This window comes from Sebastes umbrosus, chromosome 1 (assembly GCF_015220745.1).
Source record: "Sebastes umbrosus isolate fSebUmb1 chromosome 1, fSebUmb1.pri, whole genome shotgun sequence".
Classification (NCBI taxonomy): domain Eukaryota; kingdom Metazoa; phylum Chordata; class Actinopteri; order Perciformes; family Sebastidae; genus Sebastes; species Sebastes umbrosus.
In genome coordinates this window covers 24,737,823-24,760,874 of record NC_051269.1, presented here as the reverse complement: position 1 = coordinate 24,760,874, position 23,052 = coordinate 24,737,823, and the positions used below count along the sequence as shown (strand labels likewise).

Sequence of the window (23,052 nt, the reverse complement as noted above, 5' to 3'; positions counted from 1 at the left end):
TGAACCTACCGCTGATGGTGGCTCTCTTTGGCAGGATAGTGACGGCTCCCACAGCAGCGTCCTCCAGCTGGTGGATGGGACTGTTCTTGGCCCCCCAGCTGTCCGAGCCGATCCACAGGAAGTGACCGACCTGGTCCGCTCGCTTACTGGCATTCAGGATACCCCTGGATCCAAACACACAGCATCACTGAGTCACATGCAGGCAGCCTTACAAATTCACAGGAAGTTTTAATCATGGTACTGAAAATGTATCTGAGATTTTAATCAATGTTTCACACAAAAAAAATCTTTGTGTCTACAGTAAGTCGATCAGCCCATTCGCAAGAAAAGGCTAAGTGAGTGGTTGCAGACGTCTGCGTAGCGTATAAATGACACACGGAAATGCAAAAATTCCACATGATATGTGGAATGTCTGTTGAATGTTGTAGTATTTATACACCTTCCTGTGAGACCGGGTTGAGGTCAATATAGCACCGACACAATACAGGGTCAACTTCATCGAGTACCAAGGGGTTGTTTACCTTAAAAATGCCACAAATCTATTGTTAGTCAACAAAACAGTGTGCAAAGGATACACATAATATTAACAATCAATATCAAATTGTGACATGTTAGTCACAACCATATTTTAGTTTGGGTAAACAACAACAGTAATATAATAAAAATAACATTAACACTGGGTCAAAACAAGCCATTGGCCCAATCCGATTTACCCAAATTTACCCAAACTGTCGAAAAATCAATTTACTTGTTTTTGTCAAAATTCATTCAGCAAAATTAAAAGAAGTGGTTGATGAATAAACCAGATGTGTAATATAATCTAATGCTTGCATTACGCTGATTTCCTGTGTTTTTTATGTTCCATTTTAAATCTTTAATGTTAATGTTTCTGTTTCATTTTAAGTATGCCTGGCTGAACACCCGTGTGCCGTCCTTCTTGTTTATGTTTTTTTTTTTTTACGCCTACGGGCTTCCCCTGGTAACCGTGTTAACCCTGTTTTAATGTGACAACTCTATAAATTGAAGGCAATTCCCTCAGACAAAGTCTGCAGGAATGTGGACTTATGTTAAGTGTTCATAAAGGGCTCTAAATGTCTGTGAGAGAGAGTCCTCAAGGACTTGACGATTTGACAGTGGCACAGCCCTAAACCCTCATAGTGAATCTTTGAGTGTGGACTTTGGGATAAGGCCATTGTCTTGTCTTAGTGTGGTTTTCTAACCACAGGTACTGAGTAAAGTTAGTAGACTAGAGTTAATGAAGCACTGCAGCAAAAAGCAAAACAAAAAAATAAATAATAAGGTGAATTATACGGTCAAAGTTGTATTCACATTTCTTGGCAAATGTACTTTGTCCTGTCTAATTACGTTGCACAGTCAAACAATTCAGTTCCATCATCCAAGCTTTAGCCTATACCTGTCAACATTATACCTATAATTCAAACTCAATGGTGTTTGATAAAGTGGATTATTTACCTGATATCCTCATCAGAGGCAAACAGGATGACTGCCCTGGCGTACCGAGTGTCCAGCAGCAGACGGATGATTTTATCAAAGTCGGAGGGTTTGTGGTCGTGGGGGATCTTCAGTGACTGAGCGATACAGATTCCACCTGAGTAGACACAAAACAAATACAGTAAATACAGTGAATCACAGACCATCTCACCTCATTGCACTTAGCAATGAGGGTTCCAAAAGGGTTCTTCGTGAAGGGCTAAGGTTTGACCAAGAACCATTTGCTTCTCAAGAACTAAAGGTTCCGTTAAGAATGCTTTACATCAAAAGAGTTCTTCATTAGGAACCCTGGGTGTTCTGCCCTCATCAAAGAGTCCCCTTCCTTAACTAGACAGACAGATAACTCTTCAACACACCGTAGTCAATAAATGATGGATTTATTGTGCACCACCGTTATTATTGACAACATGAGAATGGAGTAAAACTGAAATGAAAAAAGAAATAAAAGAAACAATGAATGAGATAAGCCTCATTAATGTACATTTCCATCATGCCTATCATATGCCTCATAAAGCCTATATGATATATCTGGCTATTAATATAGTTAGCGGAAAGCCATTAACAGAACTGGTTACATTGTGAACAATGAGTAGTGCATAACACATAAAAAACATGGTTTAATTTAGCCATCCACACAAAATATAAACATTGATGTAAATATGGGCATCTTATAAAAGCAGTGCTTACAGACAATGCTTCTAAAAATGATACCAAAAGAAGATGGATGTAGATGCTGACTAGACAGTTCCAACAAAGATGAAAAACAAAGATGGCCACCAGGGTCAAAGGACAAGAGATAAAGCCTTTAGTAAAAATAAAGAGCAACCCCTAGTGGCTGCGAAAAATAACTGAAAGTTCCTTTTCCTCAGGCCAGAACACTGGGTGGGTTCGAGATGAAACCCTTGGAATATAAAAGGGTCATCGGTAAAACCCCCTCTGGGTTCTTGTTGGCACCCTTAAAAGGTGGAAAGGTTCTGGATAGAACCTCCAAAGAGGGTTCTGGATGGAACCATTACACTATAGAAGGGTTCTCTGTAGAACCTCTCATAGGGGGTTCTCGATTAAACTTTTCGCAGATGGTTATACGTAAGTGTAACCCCTTATGTTGGGTTCTAGGTAGAACCCTCTGAAAGGGATCCAGTTGGAACCTTTATAAAAGGTTCTATCAGGGACCAAAATGGGTTCTCCAATGGGAACAAGCCAAAGAACCCAACATGGTTCTAGATAGCACCTTTATTTCTAAGAGCTGGTGGGACATAAAGTAAAAGATGTGGTATTTGTTCATTTGTTTTTCTTGTCAGTGACTTTAATGTTCAATAAACATTTTTAAAAGGTTCTTCCAAGCGTTTGTCCTAAAGGTTGAAGTGAAAGTTACTGCAATCGAAGAACCTAAAAGAAGAAAGAGAGCTGTCTGACATTTCTGCACACAGCCGTCCTAAAAGTGTGAGGAAAAAGGCTGTGGGAGCTCCAGGCTGTGACATCGCAAGTTTCAATAAATGTCACTCAACTGCACGAAGAAAGTATGCAGTTTTTTTTTTAACTTTTCTTTTCTGAGCATGCCTCATTTGCCAGCACGCACTCGAGTGCATAATCATTGTAAATTATAGGTCTTATTACATATCCAGAGTTGACAACTTGTAATGAAGACTCTAAACGTCTTGATCAGTATGATGAATTCATCATTTCTGACTTCACATGCATGATGGATATTGCACTCTAGACCTAACCCTAACCCTCCATTACTGCAATGGCTTGGCAGTTTTAAACCTGCGTACACACTATACACGTTATAACATCTGTATAGGATTTAATTTTTGAACTGTTTTTGCTCAGAAATCTGTCAAGGAAATCCTGTAGAACTTGATCAGGCTGATCTCATAAACTGTTCGTAGCTATACCTATGAAAAGTAATGCACTGTAAATCAGGAATATCCCACAAAATCAATTTGTGTGTAATTTACGTAAACAAGGAAATATACATAGCGGCAAATGCCACATAGGGAGGAGGTTGGGGGGGATGGGTGGGTCAAAAAAAAAACAGACTTTTGCCCAAGAGACTGGCGTTCGTGTCCCGTGTGAAATCAGCCAACGTTGATTTATTTTGTCACGTAAGTTACGTACTTAGTTATTTTAAGCGAAACCACGATCCTTTCTTGAGCCTAACTAAGTAGTTGTCTTGCCTAAACCCAAAGAAGTTGTTTTCTGTGTAGATGGAATTTTATTTTGAAGACTGTATCCAATAACGAGCGTAAATTGACACTTGTCGCTGGACACTCGTAGGAAAATGAACGAAAAAACGAGAAATAACTTTCTCGTAAGATATCATATGATTCTTGTATGAGAATACGTTGACGTGTTACATGTTGAAAATATAGTCATCGAATTATAATAAAGTTTATAATCTACAAAACTTCAGTCTTCAGTGAAATTTAGTCCAGAGTGCAAAGTTCAACCTGAGACCGCTTGACATCCTCTGCTCTGTTGTCAGCTGCTCCAACAACAAACTGACAGAAAAATCAGAGAGTAAAACCCACAATCCTCTGATTCATGAAATCAATTACTATTTTATAAGTCTCCATTAAATCCTCATGTTTATATTCTGAATGGCATGCCGACAACGGGCCAACGGGGGGCCGCTAAAGACGATCAGTCTGCTGATGGTAAGCCACCACCGTGCTGATCTCTGTTAGCTTGGTACTCTCAAATGTTCCCACTTTTACAGCATTGTGTGGTTTGAATTAATAAATTATGTATTTGTTTCTGATTAAAATGACAGAAATCATGGTCAAGTTTTGTTATATGTTAAATGGTAGAGTAATGCAGGCTGATTTAATCCCTCCAGCATTTTCGCATCCAAAATATTGTGGCAATCAATCCAATAGTTGTTACATTGTATAGATATTTCACTCAAAACCACAAATGGGAACCTCATGATGGCGCTAGACGAAAAGTCAGAGGATCACCACGTCAGTAGGATTCATCCTGAGGGGAATATGAATGTCTGTACACAATTTCATTACAATGCATTCAGTAGTTGTTGAGAAATTTCAGTCTGGACTAAAGACAGAATTACCATCAATAGAACCACACTGCTAACATGGCTAAAAACATTTTGATTTGCAGTTTGAAAATGGCACTTCTTGTGCTGTCATCTCCCCGGCACTGATCATACATATTTGAATCACATGCCCACTTCAGAAAGATGTGCTCGTGCAGTCATGCAGATCCACATTCTGACCCATTCACTAACTCTTTGCAACACCCGCGTGCACCAATGACATTTGTCTCACGCAGGATCTAATGCAAAGTAGTGTGAGGAATTTGCACAAAGAGTTTGGCCTTTAAGAGCAGCTACTGTCACTGTGGTGAGAGGAGGGCAAGGCCAGAGAGTCAGAGGGTTTCAGTCCTCCGAGAATCATAAATTAGATCAGATATTGTGCTCAGCTGAACCCAGAGCTCCTTCAGTCCTTCACGCTGTATGTTAGATTATAAAACTGATCAGATGTTTGAAAAAAAATTAAGATAAAGATAATCACAATTCACAACCTGGTCTTACAGGAAGGCGTATAAATACTGCAAAATTACACTCACATTCTGCGTGTCATGAGGAAGCATTTTAGCCTTTTTGCGTGTCATTTGTACGCCACGCAAACATCCGCAGTTAGGTTTAGCCAAGAAAACCACTTAGTTAGGGTAAGGGAAAATGGCATGGTTGGGCTTAAAATAGATTAGTAAACTAAGTAAAAAATGTACGGAAACAACATAACACAACCACCGAAAACACGTCACAAACGTCAACAAAAAAACATGTGACAAACGTCACTAACGTCACTATAAAAACAAAACACCTGTCAACAACTGTCTCGAAATTGGGTTTTTGTCTGGTGTTTGTTAGGCCCATCCACCATAAGTGGTCTTTTTTCCTTTTTATACTACGTCACTAACTCTTATCGTAGCATTTAAACTCACAGGACTTCTTTGTGCTCTCTGTCAAAAAAGCTCGGACAAAAATTGGGGAAAGGGTTTTTGCATATTCTACACCCTCATCCTGGAATTTGCTCCAAAATGACCTGAAAATCAAGGAGCTGGTATCATTAAACTATTTAAATCTAGAATGAAGGCTTTAGAAGGAGACTCTATGCCATGCTAATGTTTTTAGCTCGCTTGTTGTACAGCTGACTCCCAGAAAAGTTCATTTTTGTCCCCCCATTTGTTTTAAGATAGTTCTCTTTTAATGGAAATGTTTAGTGCTTTTAGTGTTTGTGAATTGTATTTTGTCTTTATTTGTGTCTGCAACTTTGTGTTCTTGCTGCTGACTGTCTTGGCAAGGTCTCCTTTGGAAAAGAGGTTCTTAATCTCATTGGGACTAACCTGGTTAAATAAAGGTTAAATAAAAATAAAAGATAAAAATATATGCGGACGCATTTACATTGCAGTCAGTACAGGATACATGGCATACAAATGACAGACAGAAATCAAGAAAGGCGTACTTATTGCACGTTAAACGCCTAGCGCACTATCGTGGCATTTCTACACCTTTTTGTGCGAACAGGCTGCAATACAACACATTCTCACTTGCAGGAAGTTAAAAAGACACAATAACAATACAAGGTCAATAAGAGTCCTTCATTTCTCAGCATGGTCGGTGTCCACATGACAAATCAAACAACAGAAAGTTGTCTCAGGAGGAGAAATGTTTATTTCACTAGCCTCTTCACCTCCGCTCCTCCGTTTCTGTCTTCTATCAATAAAGAACATGTGCCAGCGGATTGCAATGAACCACCAACTGGGAACTTCATTCCAGTGTTCAGAGGTTAATACAATGTTCACGGGGAGTCCACAGCTTTATCACTCGCACTAAAGCAGCAATGTGAAACAAACCTGAGTCACTTTGTCTCATCTCCTTCATTTAGGGGCACTTTCGTCACTCCTTTCTTTCAGGATAATGTCCTTCATCTGTTTTCTTTTGTTTTCCTGTCCTTTTCATGCTTTCTTTCTTTCTTGTACTTTTTCAAGGTATATTCTTTCTATTGTTTATTGTTTTCTTCTGTTTTTCTGTCCTGTCTTTCTTGTTTTCATGTTAGTTCTGTCTCCTATTCCTTCAAGTAAATCATGTTTCTCTTTATTCTGTTTTCTTTTGTTTTCCTGTCCTTTCGTTGCTTTCTTTCTTTCTTTCTTGTACTTTTTCAAGGTATATTCTTTCTCTATTTTATTGTTTTCTTCTGTTTTTCTGTCCTGCCATTCTTTTATTCCATCATTTCTTCCTCCCTCTCTTATTTCATGTTAGTTCACTCTCTTCTTCATTCAAGTACATTATGTTTCTCCTTATTCTGCATTTTCTTCAGTTTTTTTTTTTTTCTTCTTTTACTTTATTGAAGTACATTCTGTCCTTTTCTGCCCTGTCTTTCTTTCTTTCTACCTTTCTTCCTTTCTTCCTTCCTTCCTTCCTCCCTCCCTTCCGTCTATCTCCCTCTACTTCTTTCCTCTAAGTTCTGACTCTTCTTCCTTTAAGTAAATTGTTTCTCCTTATTCTGTTCTCTTCTATCCTGTCTTCCTTTCTTTTCATCCTTCCTGTCTTTCTCTGCTTCTTTCATGTTCTCTCTCCTCTTTCTCTGTTCATTTTCTTGTTTTCTTTCTTTCTTTCTTTCTGTAAAAAGATTCATCTCTGCATCACAGTTGCATATAAACAACATCATCTGATAAGTGATTTATATTCTTAGTTACATCTTTGTGTTGCACAATCCATTCTGTATCTGCTTGTTCCAGCAGTGGAATGAAGAAACATCTTTTTCAGCTTTTGACTGCTACATCAAGTCTTTTCTCTCATCAGGGAAGAAAAACTGAGCTGAGGAACGGAGAGCTTCTCTTATTTTCTGGAGTAGAAGAAGAGGAAGATTTCCCAGCGTTGTGATGGTTTCATTAAAAACTGAAATCACACTGTACACATAAGATATATATTTTACTGCCTGTCAGTAGTTGATGATCTTACAGGCTGTCGATACAGGGGACTCCCTAAAACCTTGGTATTTCACTCGGGGGAGGTTTATCATCATCCATTGTCAACAAATACCAATGTGTGTTGGTGAAACTCACTGTAAAATATGGCTGTCACTCATGACGACGTTATTTTACCTCAAGTTTTATCATTTGATTAGATACCGAACCCCATTCCTCTGCTGCAGCACAGAGCTTATCTGTTAATGCAGGAAAGACACATTTACAACCCTCGTGTAGCTGGCAGTGAAGTGAGAGAGAAACATTAAGTTGATAGACAACCCGCCTTAATTAGGTTCTTCACTGGCTGTTGATGTATTACCTTATCACGGTGCTTTAGTAGCATTCACAGTGTTCGGGGAAAACAAATGTTTATCGTACCGGATACTTCTCATCATTACTAGCTGATCTATATGTGCTCTGCTCCCACATGTGGCAGGAAGCTGCAGTCATATTCTAAATTTAAAGCGATGCTGCCTAGATCCATGGCCACATCCATTATGGAGTACACATTAAAATCAAATGAGGGATTAGAAACAACAATCATGAATAAGTCATTTGTGGTTTTAAGCTGGATTTGGTTCAAGGTTCTTTATTTGTCATTTGTCAATTCCACTAAAGCTATGAAAATCTTTGGTCTCAGGTTCCTTCAACAATGCTCATAAAATATGTATATATAAAAGGGGAAATCACAAAATTAAATGTAAAAGCAAAATGATAATCTAAAATATAAAATAATGCAGTTAAAATAAAAATACATATAAGTAAATATAAAATAGTAATGCAAATGTAGATTTGTAATTTAGTTGACGACAGTATTTCAGATGGGAAAACTGAATGTAAAGAGGATGTAGTATATATATGCATGATGAGAAGTAATACATGTACACAGAGGTGTAAACAGGCATGAAGATGTAGTATGTAATAATGAGGAGTATAAATATATATATACAGGGGTGTGAACTGGAATGTAGTATGTATAGAGAAGTAAAAAATACATATATACACACATACACACAGTTGTAATAGTTTGATTACAACAGTATGATGTAAGTGAAGGTAAAGTGGCAATGGTAAAGTCCAGACGAAGATATTTATTGGGTAACACTTCACTTTGCAGATCCAAAAAGTTCATGGTAATTAATTGATAATTAGCAAGTTATCTATTTAGAATTTCTTTGAAATTACTGACAAATTACCCCAATATTTACCTCAAAATGTATTGAAAATTTCAGACAAATTTGCAGACATATAAAATGAAGTATTAACATTTATTGTGATGTAGCTTTAAAGTGTTAAACCTGCAATAACTTATGGTGTTGTGCCTTTTTTTTTTTAGCAGAAACAAGTAGTGACCATAATACATCATCACATTTTAAGTAGATAAGCTGATATGTTGAACTTGTTAACAAGCAGTTGCTTATTTCCACATCCATCAGTTCCAGAGCAACATGATGATTCCTTAGGAGTCTTTTTTGTTTGAGTCACCTTATGAATGTCAGTCCAATATTCTCTCTCTTTTAGCTCTGTTTTTGGTTTCCACCAACTACTGAGGGAAATAGCTGTCTCTTTAGCTGCTAAATGCTCCACTATGTTCACCAGCTAGAATCTAAATGTGTAAGTCTGCTGTTTCCTGTAGTGTATAGTGGCTTTTTACCAATTTTTCTCTGAAAACAACGCTATGAGAGCGCTGAGAGTGAACCAGAACAGTAAAGTTGTGGACCGGACAGATAAACAATGAGCTGAAAGTCACTATAAAGCTCCGTGAAGATTCAGCTGATCATTCACTACCAGAAACACACAACACATAGACACAGTTCATACATTGGTATTATATAAATATACAACATGTTCTGCATGATTAATGACACAATCTAAGAGACTAGTATCTTAGATTTTCTGAGAGATGAATTATTTCTGATGTTTAAGATTGAAAACAGAAGATCTGGTCTTTTACAAACAAAACAGATTAAATGTCAGAATTGTGTCAGTTATTTTTATGTGATAATACTGAAATGCGTATGTGCCTCCAAATCATTCATTTGGCTGCAGACCAAGGACAAAAGAAGATGAAAGAATATTCCTTCCATCTGTTAAAAACTCCACGCAAGCCTTCATAATAAATCGCTATGACTCCTCATCTCAAATTCAATTGAAAAAGTGAAGCGTGCTAGATCAAATATATGTACGAGAAAAGGGAATCTATGAATAAAACATCTGGCATTGGGTATGCTGTGGTCAAACCCATGCTAATCCTCCCAGAACTCATATTTATACTGAATCTTTATAAATACATCTCTGCATCACGACTAAATTACCTTCACGCCTCCAGACAATAGAACAGTCTTTCATGGTCGATAAAATTTAAAAAGGGTTACAGCATTTCAAAAAATGAACATGGTTCTATACTTGCCTGTGTGTATATACACATCTTTAATGATGAGAAAAATTGAGGGAATCCGAAGACTCTCATTTTGCTCGACTTAATATTTAAATTCTAAGTGAATCACATTATTTGGACCACATTATACATCGTATATCATGATTATATTGTAATCAGTAAAAGACAGAGACAGAAAGACTGAGTCCCAAAGTGTCTACAAAGACATTAAAATAGATGTGGTTTGAACATTGTTGCTTTATTTTGATACAAGAGCAGGTTTGAGTTTAATTTCCTCTTTATTTTTATGTTATATACTTCTAATTATTTATTTTTTATTTGTATCTATTTATCTGTACTTTGTGTTATTGTGTTGCTCCAACACCTGATGTTATCTTTATCTTTTCTTACGTGAAGGAGCACAATGTAAGAACGTTATATTTTTGTGTTTGAGACTTTTCTGCTTTGGTTCGTGAGTTGATTCAAAGAAGTTACTGGACTAGGTAGAAATAGCCTACTTTATGCTTCTGAGCATCCCAGCTGGAATCGTTCCACATGTTGGCTCAGTGAGGTTGAAGTCAGGCAAGCAAACAGGATGATTTTCAATACACAAATCTCAAATTACATCAGAGAACAGTGCACTTAGTAAAGCGAATTTTGGTATGTTTGGTTGATTGGTCTTGTGAGACCAACTGGGGTAGACTGGTGGTGCTGAAGGAGGCTATTTACTTTATGTATTTTTTTTGAGGGCTTACTTATGCTACAGATAAGAATTTGCATAAAAGTCTTGGTGAGTTTATTCTCCAGTCTTTGCAACTCAAGTGTGAATAAAAGCACAGATTGCTTTTACAAATTGATCATATATGGATCTGAGTGTCTTTTCTCAATGACCCAGCGGTACAATGGACCTCATAAATGAACCACTCATGGATACAGATGTGTTCATAAGTGCCACGTATGAGTGATTTAAGAGAACTTACTTAAAATGTTCTCTTAAATACGAACAATATTCCCAAGTGGTCAGAACTGTCAGACGAGTCTCGTGCAGATCAACACATTCTCACTCCAAACTCATCAAATACAACCGCCATTGGCATTGGAGACCGATGCACGAGGTACCCCTCTTGCGTTGCTTTTGGATGGACGGGGACCGTGTGTCAATATACACTCGGTACATTCATTGTGTCTTTTCAAAGTAAACTTCCATTTTCACAGGAGGTTTAGGCAACAGAACCACAACTCAGAAGTGCACAAACCAATGGGTGAGGTCACAGTGGGTTAAAAAAAGTAATGTAAGTTACGTAACAAAACTACGGTAAAATATGTCAATGTTAACTTTTGGCTTCACACGGGACACTAACAGCGGCTTCCTGGGTGAAAGTCCTGTGTTTGTTTGACCCCTCCATCCACGCAGGCCACCACCCAAAGCGGCCTTTGTCGCTCTTTATACTACATCACCTGACTTCCTCCTTTGTTCCTGTCGTAATTACTACTGCCACTAGAGGTTGGCGTTGACTTCTTGCATTCGTATCGGTGATCAACCATGTCAATAGATGATAACGGTCTTCTGAACGTACTAGTAGGTGTAGCAAGTCCCGTCTAACCCATATCTATGAGGCTGATAACCACTGATAATGGCCATTCAGTCAGCTGATAACCGAAACACTGGTGCCCTTGTCTTATTTGCATGCACTTTTGAGACAGTCCCTAACTTCAGCTTCTTTGCTTCTGTAAAGTTAAGTCTGATCATGTGTGAAGCATCAGATCACCTGTGGAACATCAGTCAAAATTCATCCTGCAGTGAACATCAAACAACTGAAAAACGAATTCAGAAGATGTTCTGAATACTTCATTTGTTTCCATCCCTACTGTCCGTGCTGCTCACAGCCAAGCGTCTGTTTGGAAACAGAAGTCACGACGGCAGCAGCAACCTGCGGAACCACTGAGCTCCAGTAAGATTGACTTGTCCAGATAGATTACTGTCATAATGTCTCCGGGAGAGTTACACACACAACGCTACTGATCAGCCTGTAATCTCTTCTCTCAAGCATGAAGAATCCATCAGAGTGATCAGTAGTATGCTGTGGTGTCATGTCCAATCAAACTGAGTATAAAAAAGCATGTCCCCCCCGATCACATATTGGATGTCTGTCGTCCATCCATCAGCTGCTGCTGTATGATGCGGTGCACTGTAGATCTTATGACAGGCAAATACCTCCATCAGTCTGGTGGGAGATGCTGTAGTTTTATAATAATGTACATATATCACATACACCAAAGGTCATATTTAAAATCTGTCTTTAACAGATTTTAATTTCAGGGATAAACTAAATATTATTAAATATCTATATGTATTTATTATATTACAAAGCTGTGCTGAGGTTCATTTTAAGTGAAAGCTTTCTTTTCAACATACAGTGCTTTACAATAAAACAAGGCTTTAAAAAGTCAATAAATTCCAAAAATTAACCCCTCGAGACCAGCGATCCTGACCAACTTTACTGTCTTTCAGAGGCTGGAGCAGATTCAGTTTTAGAACCATGTCATGCTAGCTAGTCGGGAAGGAGGCTACATAATGCATGGCCATTTTCAAAAGGGGTCCCTTGACCTCTGACCTCAAGATATGTGAATGAAAATGGGTTCTATGGGTACCCATGAGTCTCTCCTTTACAGACATGCTTACTTCATAATAATCACATGCAGTTTTTTTCATGCAGTATAAATGTTTGATTTCCGCCCATTCTAAAACGGTGTGTTTGAATATTTCTGCATACTGAGGTCCCTAAAAAATCCTGAATTACATAAATTGGGTATCACTGTAAAGCTGAGACTCTTGTGGATCCAAAGATTATTGATGTGTGATGATGTTAGTCCCCATAGTAGTCATTTCACAGTGAGACCATTTTTTAAACTTGACCTCACTGTATAAAATTACATGCTGTGACCTCTAGGGTAATCACAGCCTCATGACAATTTACAACCACAAACTCGAGACCTAGGGCATTCAGAGAATGGATGGCTTTTCTAGGACGACTGACAATACGGAGGTTTCTGAGCAGTTTACACAACATAAGTGCTCGCCTTCCAATCACCGAAAAAAGCAATTCTCGCAGAAATCTCCAAACATCAAAAGTTTTCGATACCAAATCACAGCATGTCTTTTTCTATGGTGTTCCTTGAGGTCTTGGTGTCTTAATGTGGTATTTTGGAGGGATTATTGATAATTTTTTATTAATTTTCGAGTTGTAAAAAATTGTTAAATTTAGCACCAAATCTGTGTAACAAATGGTATCAACCCAAATTAATGCAACAACTTATGAGACATAATAGAGCATGGTAATGGCCATCATATACTTATATCATAATGTTCTAAACCCGTATACACTTTCACAATTCATTTCAATTAATAATTATTTTGTATTTCTTATAAATGACTAGAACAACTTGACACACCTCAAATTAATCTTCAGGTTCCCAGCTTTCAGATGATGCACACCACTTCTAGGTGACATCTACTGTTGACCTGCTATCTCCCCCCTAAATACCTCCTGAACCCCCCTTAAAAAAGACAAAAAATGTGCATTGTGTATCTCAGAGGGTTATGATAAAAGATAAAATGAAAATTAAAGATTAAATAAGATAAAGTAATCAAAATACCTTTTAGAATTAGGACATTTTGCCTGCTCAGACTAGAATAAAGTGCGATGCAATAGTCAAGTCTGGAGGAGATAAAAGTATGGATGAATTTCTCTAGATTTGCAAATAAAAGTAATGACCATGGAAAGATCAGGGTTAAATGTCTCAGCTGAATGAAACAGGACTCTGTGTGAAAGGACTGGTGCTACTTGCCACTTATATATCAATTTATTATTATGGTAAATGGACTTGCATTTATATAGCGCTTTTTTAGTCTTCCCAACACTCAAATGATTATACTATTATACATTTATTTGACAATGTACGGTACTTAGACTTGTAGAAGCTACTCTGTTAGTTTCACTTTGAGTCAAACACAAACACAAGAACGCATCTCTGGGTTTGATTATATCTCCTTTCATCCAGCTGCTCCTCTGTTACTTTCCCTGTCTGCAGTCTTTTGTCCTGCACATGCTCACTTTCAAACAAACCTGGTTACATGTACACATGACAGAGAAATTATTTCTCCAGGAGACAAAAAGCTGGAAGTCAGGTTTTTCTAATCCTCTTACATGACGTTTAACAAATCAGCTTCCTGGAGAAAACTTGGCCGTAAGTCACACACAATCCTATAAAGTTTCCAGCAAGCATCATGAATCTACAGCCAAAGAAACCCTCTTTAATGTCCTTCTCAGATGGACATGTCTTTCAGTAAATAGCAGATCACTACTACAACCACTACTTCTATACTGTACTCTGCGATCTAGAGGATTCCCAGCCAGGCAGCGCTCACAAAGACCAACAATGACTCATTGCCTCCTCAGCAGCTCACACGCTAACGACACTTCCGCTCGGAGCCATCCTTTGAATTTATCTGTGTTACCCATGACTAAATATTGATCCAGGTGATCACTCTTCGCTTAAAGTACGTCCACATCGGGGTGAGTGTGTGTAGCAGGGCCGTGCATTGGACTGAATTATGGTCTCATTCCACTCCAACCACCGAGCGTTGAAGTTATGGCGGCGAGTGTCAAAACTTGCAAGGTCGAAGTGTGAGGCACTGCCGGGGTGCTGTCAGGGCTGAATGGTCACAACGACTGCTGGAAGGGAGCACAATGTCGGGATCCAAAGCACCTTATCACACCCTCATCAGGCTGTCGCGGTTCAGTATAACACGAGGCCAACTGGCAGAGGTTCCTCCACCCCAGTGATCAGAGGGAAGTGGTCAATAACAACTGTTATCGAGCTTTAATCACCCTGGATTTAACTATACTATCACTGTAAATTCTTTGAAAAATTGTTGATAATGTTGATAAAATACTTTCAACAAATACACGCTGGAATAATCTATCCATCCATTATCTGTTATGTTGTAATAATTTTTGATTTATTAATATCTGGTGGGCCATCTTCAACTGTTATCAGGCCATTAAATAGGCATTATCAGTCGCTATAAACACCATAGATGTGGGTCATTAGGGGCCTACTACGCCGACTATGTTGTAAGTGAAAGTGAAACTTAAAAGCAACAAGTTCTAACATGTAAAACTGAATGAAAAATCACCTTCTGAACACAAACAACAAGGCTTCTTTAGGTTTAGGCAACAAAACAACAACTTTTTCAGGTTTAGGCAAAAAAAAAAAACAGTTTAGGGAAAAAAAATATTTTGTAAAACATATATAAACATTAAATAGACAGATTGACCAGGAACTAATTATTAACCATTGACAAAGTATTAACTATCTATCTGAATAATGTTTATAGATGCTTTACAAAGTATTTATTAACCATTAACAAAGTGTTACAAATATCTGTCTAATGTTTATAGATGTTTTACAAATTAGTATTTCTTTGTTTGTTAACAGTAAATTAATTATTAACTACATTTTAATTAACTATGATTTTACCATTTAGAAATTAGAACTTAGAAATGATAGTTATTTTAAAGTGTTCCTTGTTAGAAACTTCAAGTACAAGCAATTTTTAAGAAGGTATCACAACTCAAATGTGTTCTACCAAACAGCAGAGAAGACCATTACTAAAGAATTAAGAAAATCAAAAACATATTTTGAGGAGCATTGATGTCATTTTGTCCCTGAAATTCTTCAATTTCTGTCGTTCTTTTAGCCTCTTCTTCTCTGGGAAAGCAGTGCATTTTTAATTTTGCTAATATTTGCTTCTTGTTTTAGAAGAGACTAGCATTTTTCTTACAAAAAATATTTCTAAAAACGTCTCCACAATCATTTCAAAGATGAAATAAAGTAATGACTTGAGATGTGTACCCTTTCAAAAATACCAATTTCACAACTGCACGTCTGTTATTGGAAATTTTCTGGAAAAAAATAACATGTGAGGGCTCACAGACTGATGGAGCCAGGCCACTTAAGTCTTTATAGTGTAGGTCAAGGAGGGAACTCTAAATGCCAATGTGGACTTCAGCAGATTGCAGACAGAAACATCTACCTGAAAGAAAACTGGATCTCAGTGTTATGACTGTTCTGGTCCTGAGGGAGCCCATTTCAAAGGAATGATCCACTGACCTCGAGTCTTATACCTTTATATCTTCTTTTCTGAGCTAAAAGGAAGTCACATTCTTTTAGTGTCGTGGTGAAAAACAACCAAATCCAAAGCAGAGAAAGTGAATGTGTCACTCTGTGTTTCTGTTACTCTCCTTATCTCTGTGTCTGTTGTAGCATGGAAACTGTGCCTCAACCCAACACACACAAACACACTATACGCGGTACAGACACATACTAATCTTTCAGTCTGGACTCAGAAAGCACTTAAAACTTTCCCTCTGATGTACTTCCTGTGTTCCACAGAATGTACCTGGTAAAGTTTCCCTCCGGAAAACATAAAAAACTGTTTCAAAATACATGAGGAACATCAGTCTGACAAAAGAAAAGAGCTCTTTGAGGGAAAAAGAAGAAATACAATATGTGAGTCTGATGTAAAGGAAAGCAAATTGTACAAATGACAGCCGTCACATATTGTTATGCATGTTTTGAAGTATTGCATTAGAAAAGCTGTATGGAAACGGCAAAATTAGATAAAACTTTGAAAAAGAGTGGATGCACTAAATGGATTTTGGAAACGCCTTTGCAAGATGAATTCTGACATAGCAAACATTTAACTCATACGACTGCAGTTGTTTCCACTGTTGGCGTCTTCCCAGATATAGGTCTGCATTGTCTTTGTCTCTAGACAGCATGAACCATGACCAATACGTGAAAGGACAATTAAAACAAATTCCTGAAGGCCTCGCTCCAGTTTCTCTCTCGTAGATGGTTAGATGACCAAGGCGACTTGTTTTGTTTCTGGTTCACGACCTCTACTTCTTCTTTTACTCCATTTTGGATTACAGCCATGCGTAGCCTATAGCGCCAACTTCTGACCAAACTACGCTTTAGCCCAGTTTCAAACCAGTTGATGGAAACGCTCCTATTTCGCATGTCTTTTTTGGTGACATTTCAAAAGTTTGTTTAAAATTTGAGGATGTAGGAACAACAAATGACAAAAAGGCGTTGTTATTTTTCTGATTTGATTTGCTTGATGGTCCTGTAGCATTTACTTGGAACTGGCAATCCATAACTTCATCTGTGTTAGGCACTGAGATTCCAGTTGACTACTAGTTTTTTTTTTTTGCTCTGAGGGAAACGGAAATCATCTCCCTCACTACAACAACAAAAAGGACTAATACAGGAAGTTCATGTTACTATGTTGTGCTTTTATTTTGGAAACTCCACTAGTCACTCTCTCTTTGAGGTCTACTTCCGGGAGCACACACCTGAAAACTGAGCCACAGGTTTCCAGCTGGTTTCAGTTAAGCTGAACTGACTTTTTAGTCCCTGGCAAACACACTCTGCAGCCTGCAGTTCAGTGTGTCTGCCTGTTTCATCTATAAAACACGTTGAAAATAATTACCTTTTGTCTCACTGCGACGATATTTACTGCTGCAAATATTTACTGATGGACGTTGGATGTAATGAATGAAATGCAGCAGAGGAAAATGAAACGTCGGTCTCCACAGTAAATCATCTGTTGAGTGTTTGATGGTTATGTATTTGTGCTTGAGAACGTAACCGCAGAGAAAATCCCTTTTTTTTCTCTCATTCACAGCTCCGCTATGCTACGTCTCTCTCTTCTACCGCTAACCCTCTCAGCTCGCTCGTACGATCTCTCTCTCTTTTTATGTCTTTTTTTTAAATGAATCAGGAAGCCAACAGCAGAACTTTACTTTTAATGTTATCAGACAAAGAGACATGTTCTCCCCTCGTTCTAAAATGCTCCTAAATCGATACTAGAGTACTTCTTTATTTATGGATAAAGAAGCACACACCTGAAAACACGGGTCTCCAGCTAGTTTCAATTAGCTTGTTAGGCTGAACCAAGAGCCAGGGAAGAGAGAGAGGAGTGGCGAGAGGCTTCTTTGATAAGTTGTTTTTGGTATCTCTTGAGTTTATTATGTTGCCTATTACGCTTTACACTTTAATCCTGCTGGCTTTCATCCTGTTTGTGAAGGTTTACCGCCCTCAAAACCTTACAGTTGCGTTTTAACTTTGATTCTTGCTTATTTAGACACACATATTTCATGTTACAGAAAAACACTAGATTTTAAACCAAGTTTTCAGAAGCATTAAAGCTGAAGTAGGCAAGATTGGAGCAAATCAGATTAAAAAAAGTTATTTTTATAAAACGGTCGCTATATCCTGACAGTAGTGAACGAGACAGGTAATCTGATAAAAAAAAAATCATGTGCCTCTGTGTCCTCCTGTGCTTCTAATGGCATCTGCAAGATTTCACAGACCGGAGGAAAAGAACCAATCAGAGCCGAGCTGTAGCCTTGCTGTCTCTGAGCAACTGTCAATCACTCGCAAACTCCGATCGAACGGTCAAACTAGGCAGCGCTGATCAAATATGAATCAATATTCTGTTACTGTCATGCCTCTTTCTCACAACAAATGTTTTCAGAAACATCTTGTTGTGTACTGTTTAGCTGTAAAATGAGAAAGTTTGTGACCCGGCAGCCATGTTGAGATCAATTTGAGGAAATACCAAGCACCGCCCACCAGCCGGAGCACAGCCAATAGGTTTTATAAAGCCTGAAAACAGAGCCATGAGGAGATGCAGAAGTCTAGTTTTCTCTCAGAACACTTGAATTACAATATACTGAAAGGTTATTATGGAATTTTTGCCCAATGATGCCAAAAATATTTGGCCTACTGCAGTTTTAAGTTCTGATAAATTCCCCTTTGACAAAATAACTCCAATCAGGATTAGCACAGATTGATTGCAGTTGGGGAAATCATTTTAGATTAGATTATTGTTACAGCCTGAAAAGGCTAATTTGATTTCAGGTCTTGTTTAAATAATATTTGAGGAAGCTGATTGGATTAAATCAAGTCAGAATTTGGTCCAGAACATGGACTGAAACCGTGTAAAAAGTCTGCAATGTTCTCTCTTTAAAAATGTAGAAATATGTAGAAACATCATGCATATTTTACAGTGTTTGATCAAATGAGTTATGAATGGTTTGCTTTGAGTGTGGATGAATCGGAGAGAGAGAGAGATACGTTTTCTTTCATCACCAGAGCTATTTTACACTCCGGCCATCATCAGAATATCAAAGCTCTGCATTTGTATTCACACTGAGAGAGAAGCCATAACAGGCTGACTGCGCTTGTTAGTGATACGCAGGCGATAGCACTGGTCAACTCCAGGTCAAATGGATTTACATACCGCACTTCACAGCATTTGGTGACAATTTACAAAATGTCACAACACTGAGCGCTAAAAGAACAGTGATATTGGACAATTCACTACCGAACGGAGGGCACTGACTACTCTCAGCTGTAAACACAGATGTTGTGCTTCAGCTGTTAATGTTACGCCGGATAACATTCGGTTTCACTTCACACAAATATTAGAGACACGTTTTCATCACTTAAACAGATGGAAGGAGAGTAAAAAAATCAATTAGGCCTAGTTGGTTTCTTTTGATCCGAGTGAATCCCGTAGCAGGAGCTACGCAGATAAACAGATGCACAAGAGTTAGAGGAAGGATTTTAGGCTTTGAAACATCTGAAATCTGGATTTTGCAAAATCTGCTTTAAGTCATAATCAGATAAAAGTCTTCAATATTTTGTACATATCAGTTGTGTTTTCTATGCAGACAATATGTTTGGCCAGCCGACCCAAACACATCTACCCCACCAAAAAATGCTTTTTAATATATATTTGTGTATTTATGTTACATCTTTTTTTCCTTTGCCTTTCAGAAGAAGAAGAGGGTGACACAGTGAGAGATGTTGCTCCACAGTACAAGCATGTCTACTGCATTTATCCTCTGTATCAGGCCAATACTGATTAAAGCTGTGCATTTTTAATTGTGCCAGGTAACATGATTAAGGCCGTCAATCGATTAAAATATTTAATCATGATAAATCGATGATGGTCTGTAGTTAATCACGATTAATCGCTAAAAAGGATGTCAGTTGACGCTATAGAGACACAAAGTCCTTTGAGGAAGGAGGTCAAGAAAACATCATACTTTAACAGCAAAGACCACTGTTCACAGTCAACAGTCAAAGATGTGTTCTTTAACCACCATTGCTCATTTACTTCTACTACTTTCCCTAAACCTAACCAAACCTTAACCACAGTGTTGTCACATCATATACACTCACCGGCCACTTTATTAGGCACACCTGTTCAATTGCTTGTTAATACAAATAGCTAATCAGCCAATCACATCTGGGTCTCATTCACATGAACGGAGGAAGGGAAACAACTCGGAATTCAGCTATTAGTGCATTTTACAACTTTTAGAATAGTTTGATACCATTTCCCATCAAAAGCTCATCATGTACTGGCATCACCTATCATGTCATGAAATATCACTGGTGTTCCATCCAACAATCAGCAAGCTTAAATTGCTCAGCAGAATCTCAGCATGGCGGGTGATTGTGATCTGGACATTCAGTAATATTACTAAGTAATAGATAGTAAAGATACTTGTGATTCATATTCTCTCCTTCTACCGGACGACTCTTTATTATAGCAGGAACGGCTTCATTCTGCTGACTAGAAATAAGTATAAACCGGTAGTTAATGTCAGACTATGAGACAAGAAGGAATTGGGAAAAAAGAGAGTTCTATTGAATGTAGTTCTGGACACAATGAGCTGAGCTGCTGTGGTAACGGGAGGGAAAGGGAGGCGTGGAGATGAAACAACAGGCAATAAAGTAAAAAGACAGAAGCTGGGAAATTGGAAGATAAATTACGAGCTGAAGAGGCAGTAAATCGCAGAGATTGGCCTAAGTGGGTCAGAGTGTCTAAATACGACTGAAAGCGTAACGAAAGAGGCTGGGATGGGAACAGAAACAGACAGCCAAATGGACAGACTGCATGATAAAGAATAGATGGCAGAAGACAAAGGGGTGGGCATTAACAGTGGAGTATAATGTGACCCAAAACAAAGACCTTGGAGTTACAGGTTGGCAGAATATTTTTGGCATCATTGGGCAAAAATTCCAAATAACCTTTCAGCATATTGTAATTCAAATATTCTGATAGGAATCTAGACTTCTGCACCTCCTCATGGCTCTGTTTTCAGGCTTTAAAAAATCTAGCCCGTGACGGGAGACTTTAAACAATCACAGGTCATTCCATTCAGAAACATCTTGTATTGTACTGCTTAGCTGTAAAATGAGAAAGTTTGCTCTGGCTGGTGGGCGGTGCTTGGTATTTATTCAACTGATCTCAAGATGGCAGCAAGGTCATAAAGGCAAGTCCATTTACTTTTGGTCGGACAAAACAAATAATCTGAAGATGTCACCTTGGCATTGAGACCTTGATTGTTTTTGTCATTTTATAGACCACACAATTAATATATTCATAATGAATTAATCAACTGATGATCCAAATACTCATTAGTTCTGAATCTAATGCAGCTTCTTTAGTTCTGGGTTGATGGTGTCATTTGAGGACTTGAGCCGTGCTGTCGTTCTCTGTGTCAGTGTGAGGCCCTTCTGCTGTGCTACAACAAGCATCCGGGAGATTGAACTGTGAAATATTAATGATGAGGCACCAAAAAAAATGGAATAAGAACATGATTTAAACATGCATGCTGTATCTTGTTATGCTTATGATACTGCATACCTTTTCTCTGTAGCCTACATACTGTATTTCTCTGCTGCCTCTATTCTTTTCTCTCTTCCTTTTCTTCCCCTCTGGTTTCATCTACTTCCTTTTCATTTCTTCACATTCATGCTGCAAAGTGTATATATCTAAAAAAAATAAACTGTTAGAAATGCTGTTACTTCAGTACATCCCACACTTATGTAGACTTCACCTAAATATGCACAGGTGTGGATTGGACATTGATCTCGACCATCTACCACTGACGCATTGCAGCAACAGAGCAATAAAAAAAAAAAACATTTAAGAAAACATTTTAAGCATTGATGAATTAGGTACAACTAATTCAGGGGTATTCAGCGGACGTGGACGTAGTCACCGTGACATCAAACATTGGTTTGTGGACTGCCGCTTTGAAGCCTCGAGTTGGACATTTTGGTCGTCGCCATCTTGTTTTTTTGGAACAGGAAGTGATTTGAGAGGGTGGAGCTAAGTACAATCGAACGTTCGAAGACGAAAACATGGAGAACTCCCAGACCGGACAACGCTGTGATAATGACCTGCCAATCACAAGGTAGCCACGCCCTAAAGCATACCCTGCTTTATGGTCTATTTGACTCTAAATGGGACCAGAATTTACTAAATGAACATCATGCTGTATTGAAGAAGACTTAAAACTAGTTTACAATGTTTACCAAAGTAATAAATCAAGTGAGAAGTAGGGTCATTTTCTCATAGACTTCTATACAATCATTGGAAGCCAAAAGTGTAGTTGAAAATATAATTTGTTTAATGGCCCAGCCCTAGTTTCTGCTACCAGCAGGAGACACTCTGGAAAAACGTTACGATCACCAGACTTGTGAAGAGAAGGCCACATGACTGACAGAGATCGATCGGCTACTTGTACTGTAAACATGTTGTAGCGGCCGCCGATACTCACTAGGAAGCAGGGAACTGTGCTTGCAAGGTCGGGGCACCTTGGTGGCCGAGGGGTTAAAGCACCGACCATAAACTGACCAGCCAGAGAGCTTTTCCTATCATCACTCTGCTGTTAGCTATCAAGTGAAGGCACATTATGCCTCCACAAAACAGCTTCACAAAAGTGGAGTTTGGAACCACTCCAAACTCCACTCCCATCATGCTGTATCCATAGGCTGAGTGTTTATGGAAGTGTTTCACACTGTATGTGCATGAGCTGCAAAGTTTGAACTAAGTCGGGAATGTGGTTGTGTTGGTAGATATGTCCATATGTGTGTGAGTGTGGCTAGACTACATCTGTGGTTGTGTGTGTGTGTGTGTGTGTGTGTGACAGCTGACGGTCAAGATCAAGACCTCTCGTCCTCTCTCACCCACTGAGGGAGATCTGGGAGGAAGCGGCTCAATGTGACTT

The 23,052-nt window shown here is 38.4% G+C and overlaps 1 protein-coding gene and 1 long non-coding RNA gene across 4 annotated transcripts in view; one reads left to right on the top strand and one right to left on the bottom strand.

Moving 5' to 3' along the window:
• The window catches only part of LOC119485726 (metabotropic glutamate receptor 7), a 334,706-nt gene that overhangs the window by 158,203 nt on the left and 153,451 nt on the right, over positions 1–23,052 (bottom strand). For all 3 annotated transcript variants that reach the window (XM_037765486.1, XM_037765478.1, XM_037765494.1), the window contains exons 3-4: positions 1,474–1,609; positions 10–164 (exon numbers count right to left, since the gene is read on the bottom strand). In XM_037765486.1, the coding sequence (XP_037621414.1) occupies positions 10–164; positions 1,474–1,609 (291 nt within the window). The remainder of the gene's footprint in view (positions 1–9; positions 165–1,473; positions 1,610–23,052) is intronic.
• LOC119485746 lies at positions 3,098–13,781 on the top strand. The gene is made up of 3 exons (XR_005206349.1): positions 3,098–3,108; positions 10,454–10,457; positions 13,720–13,781. It is a non-coding gene; the product is annotated as an uncharacterized LOC119485746 (long non-coding RNA).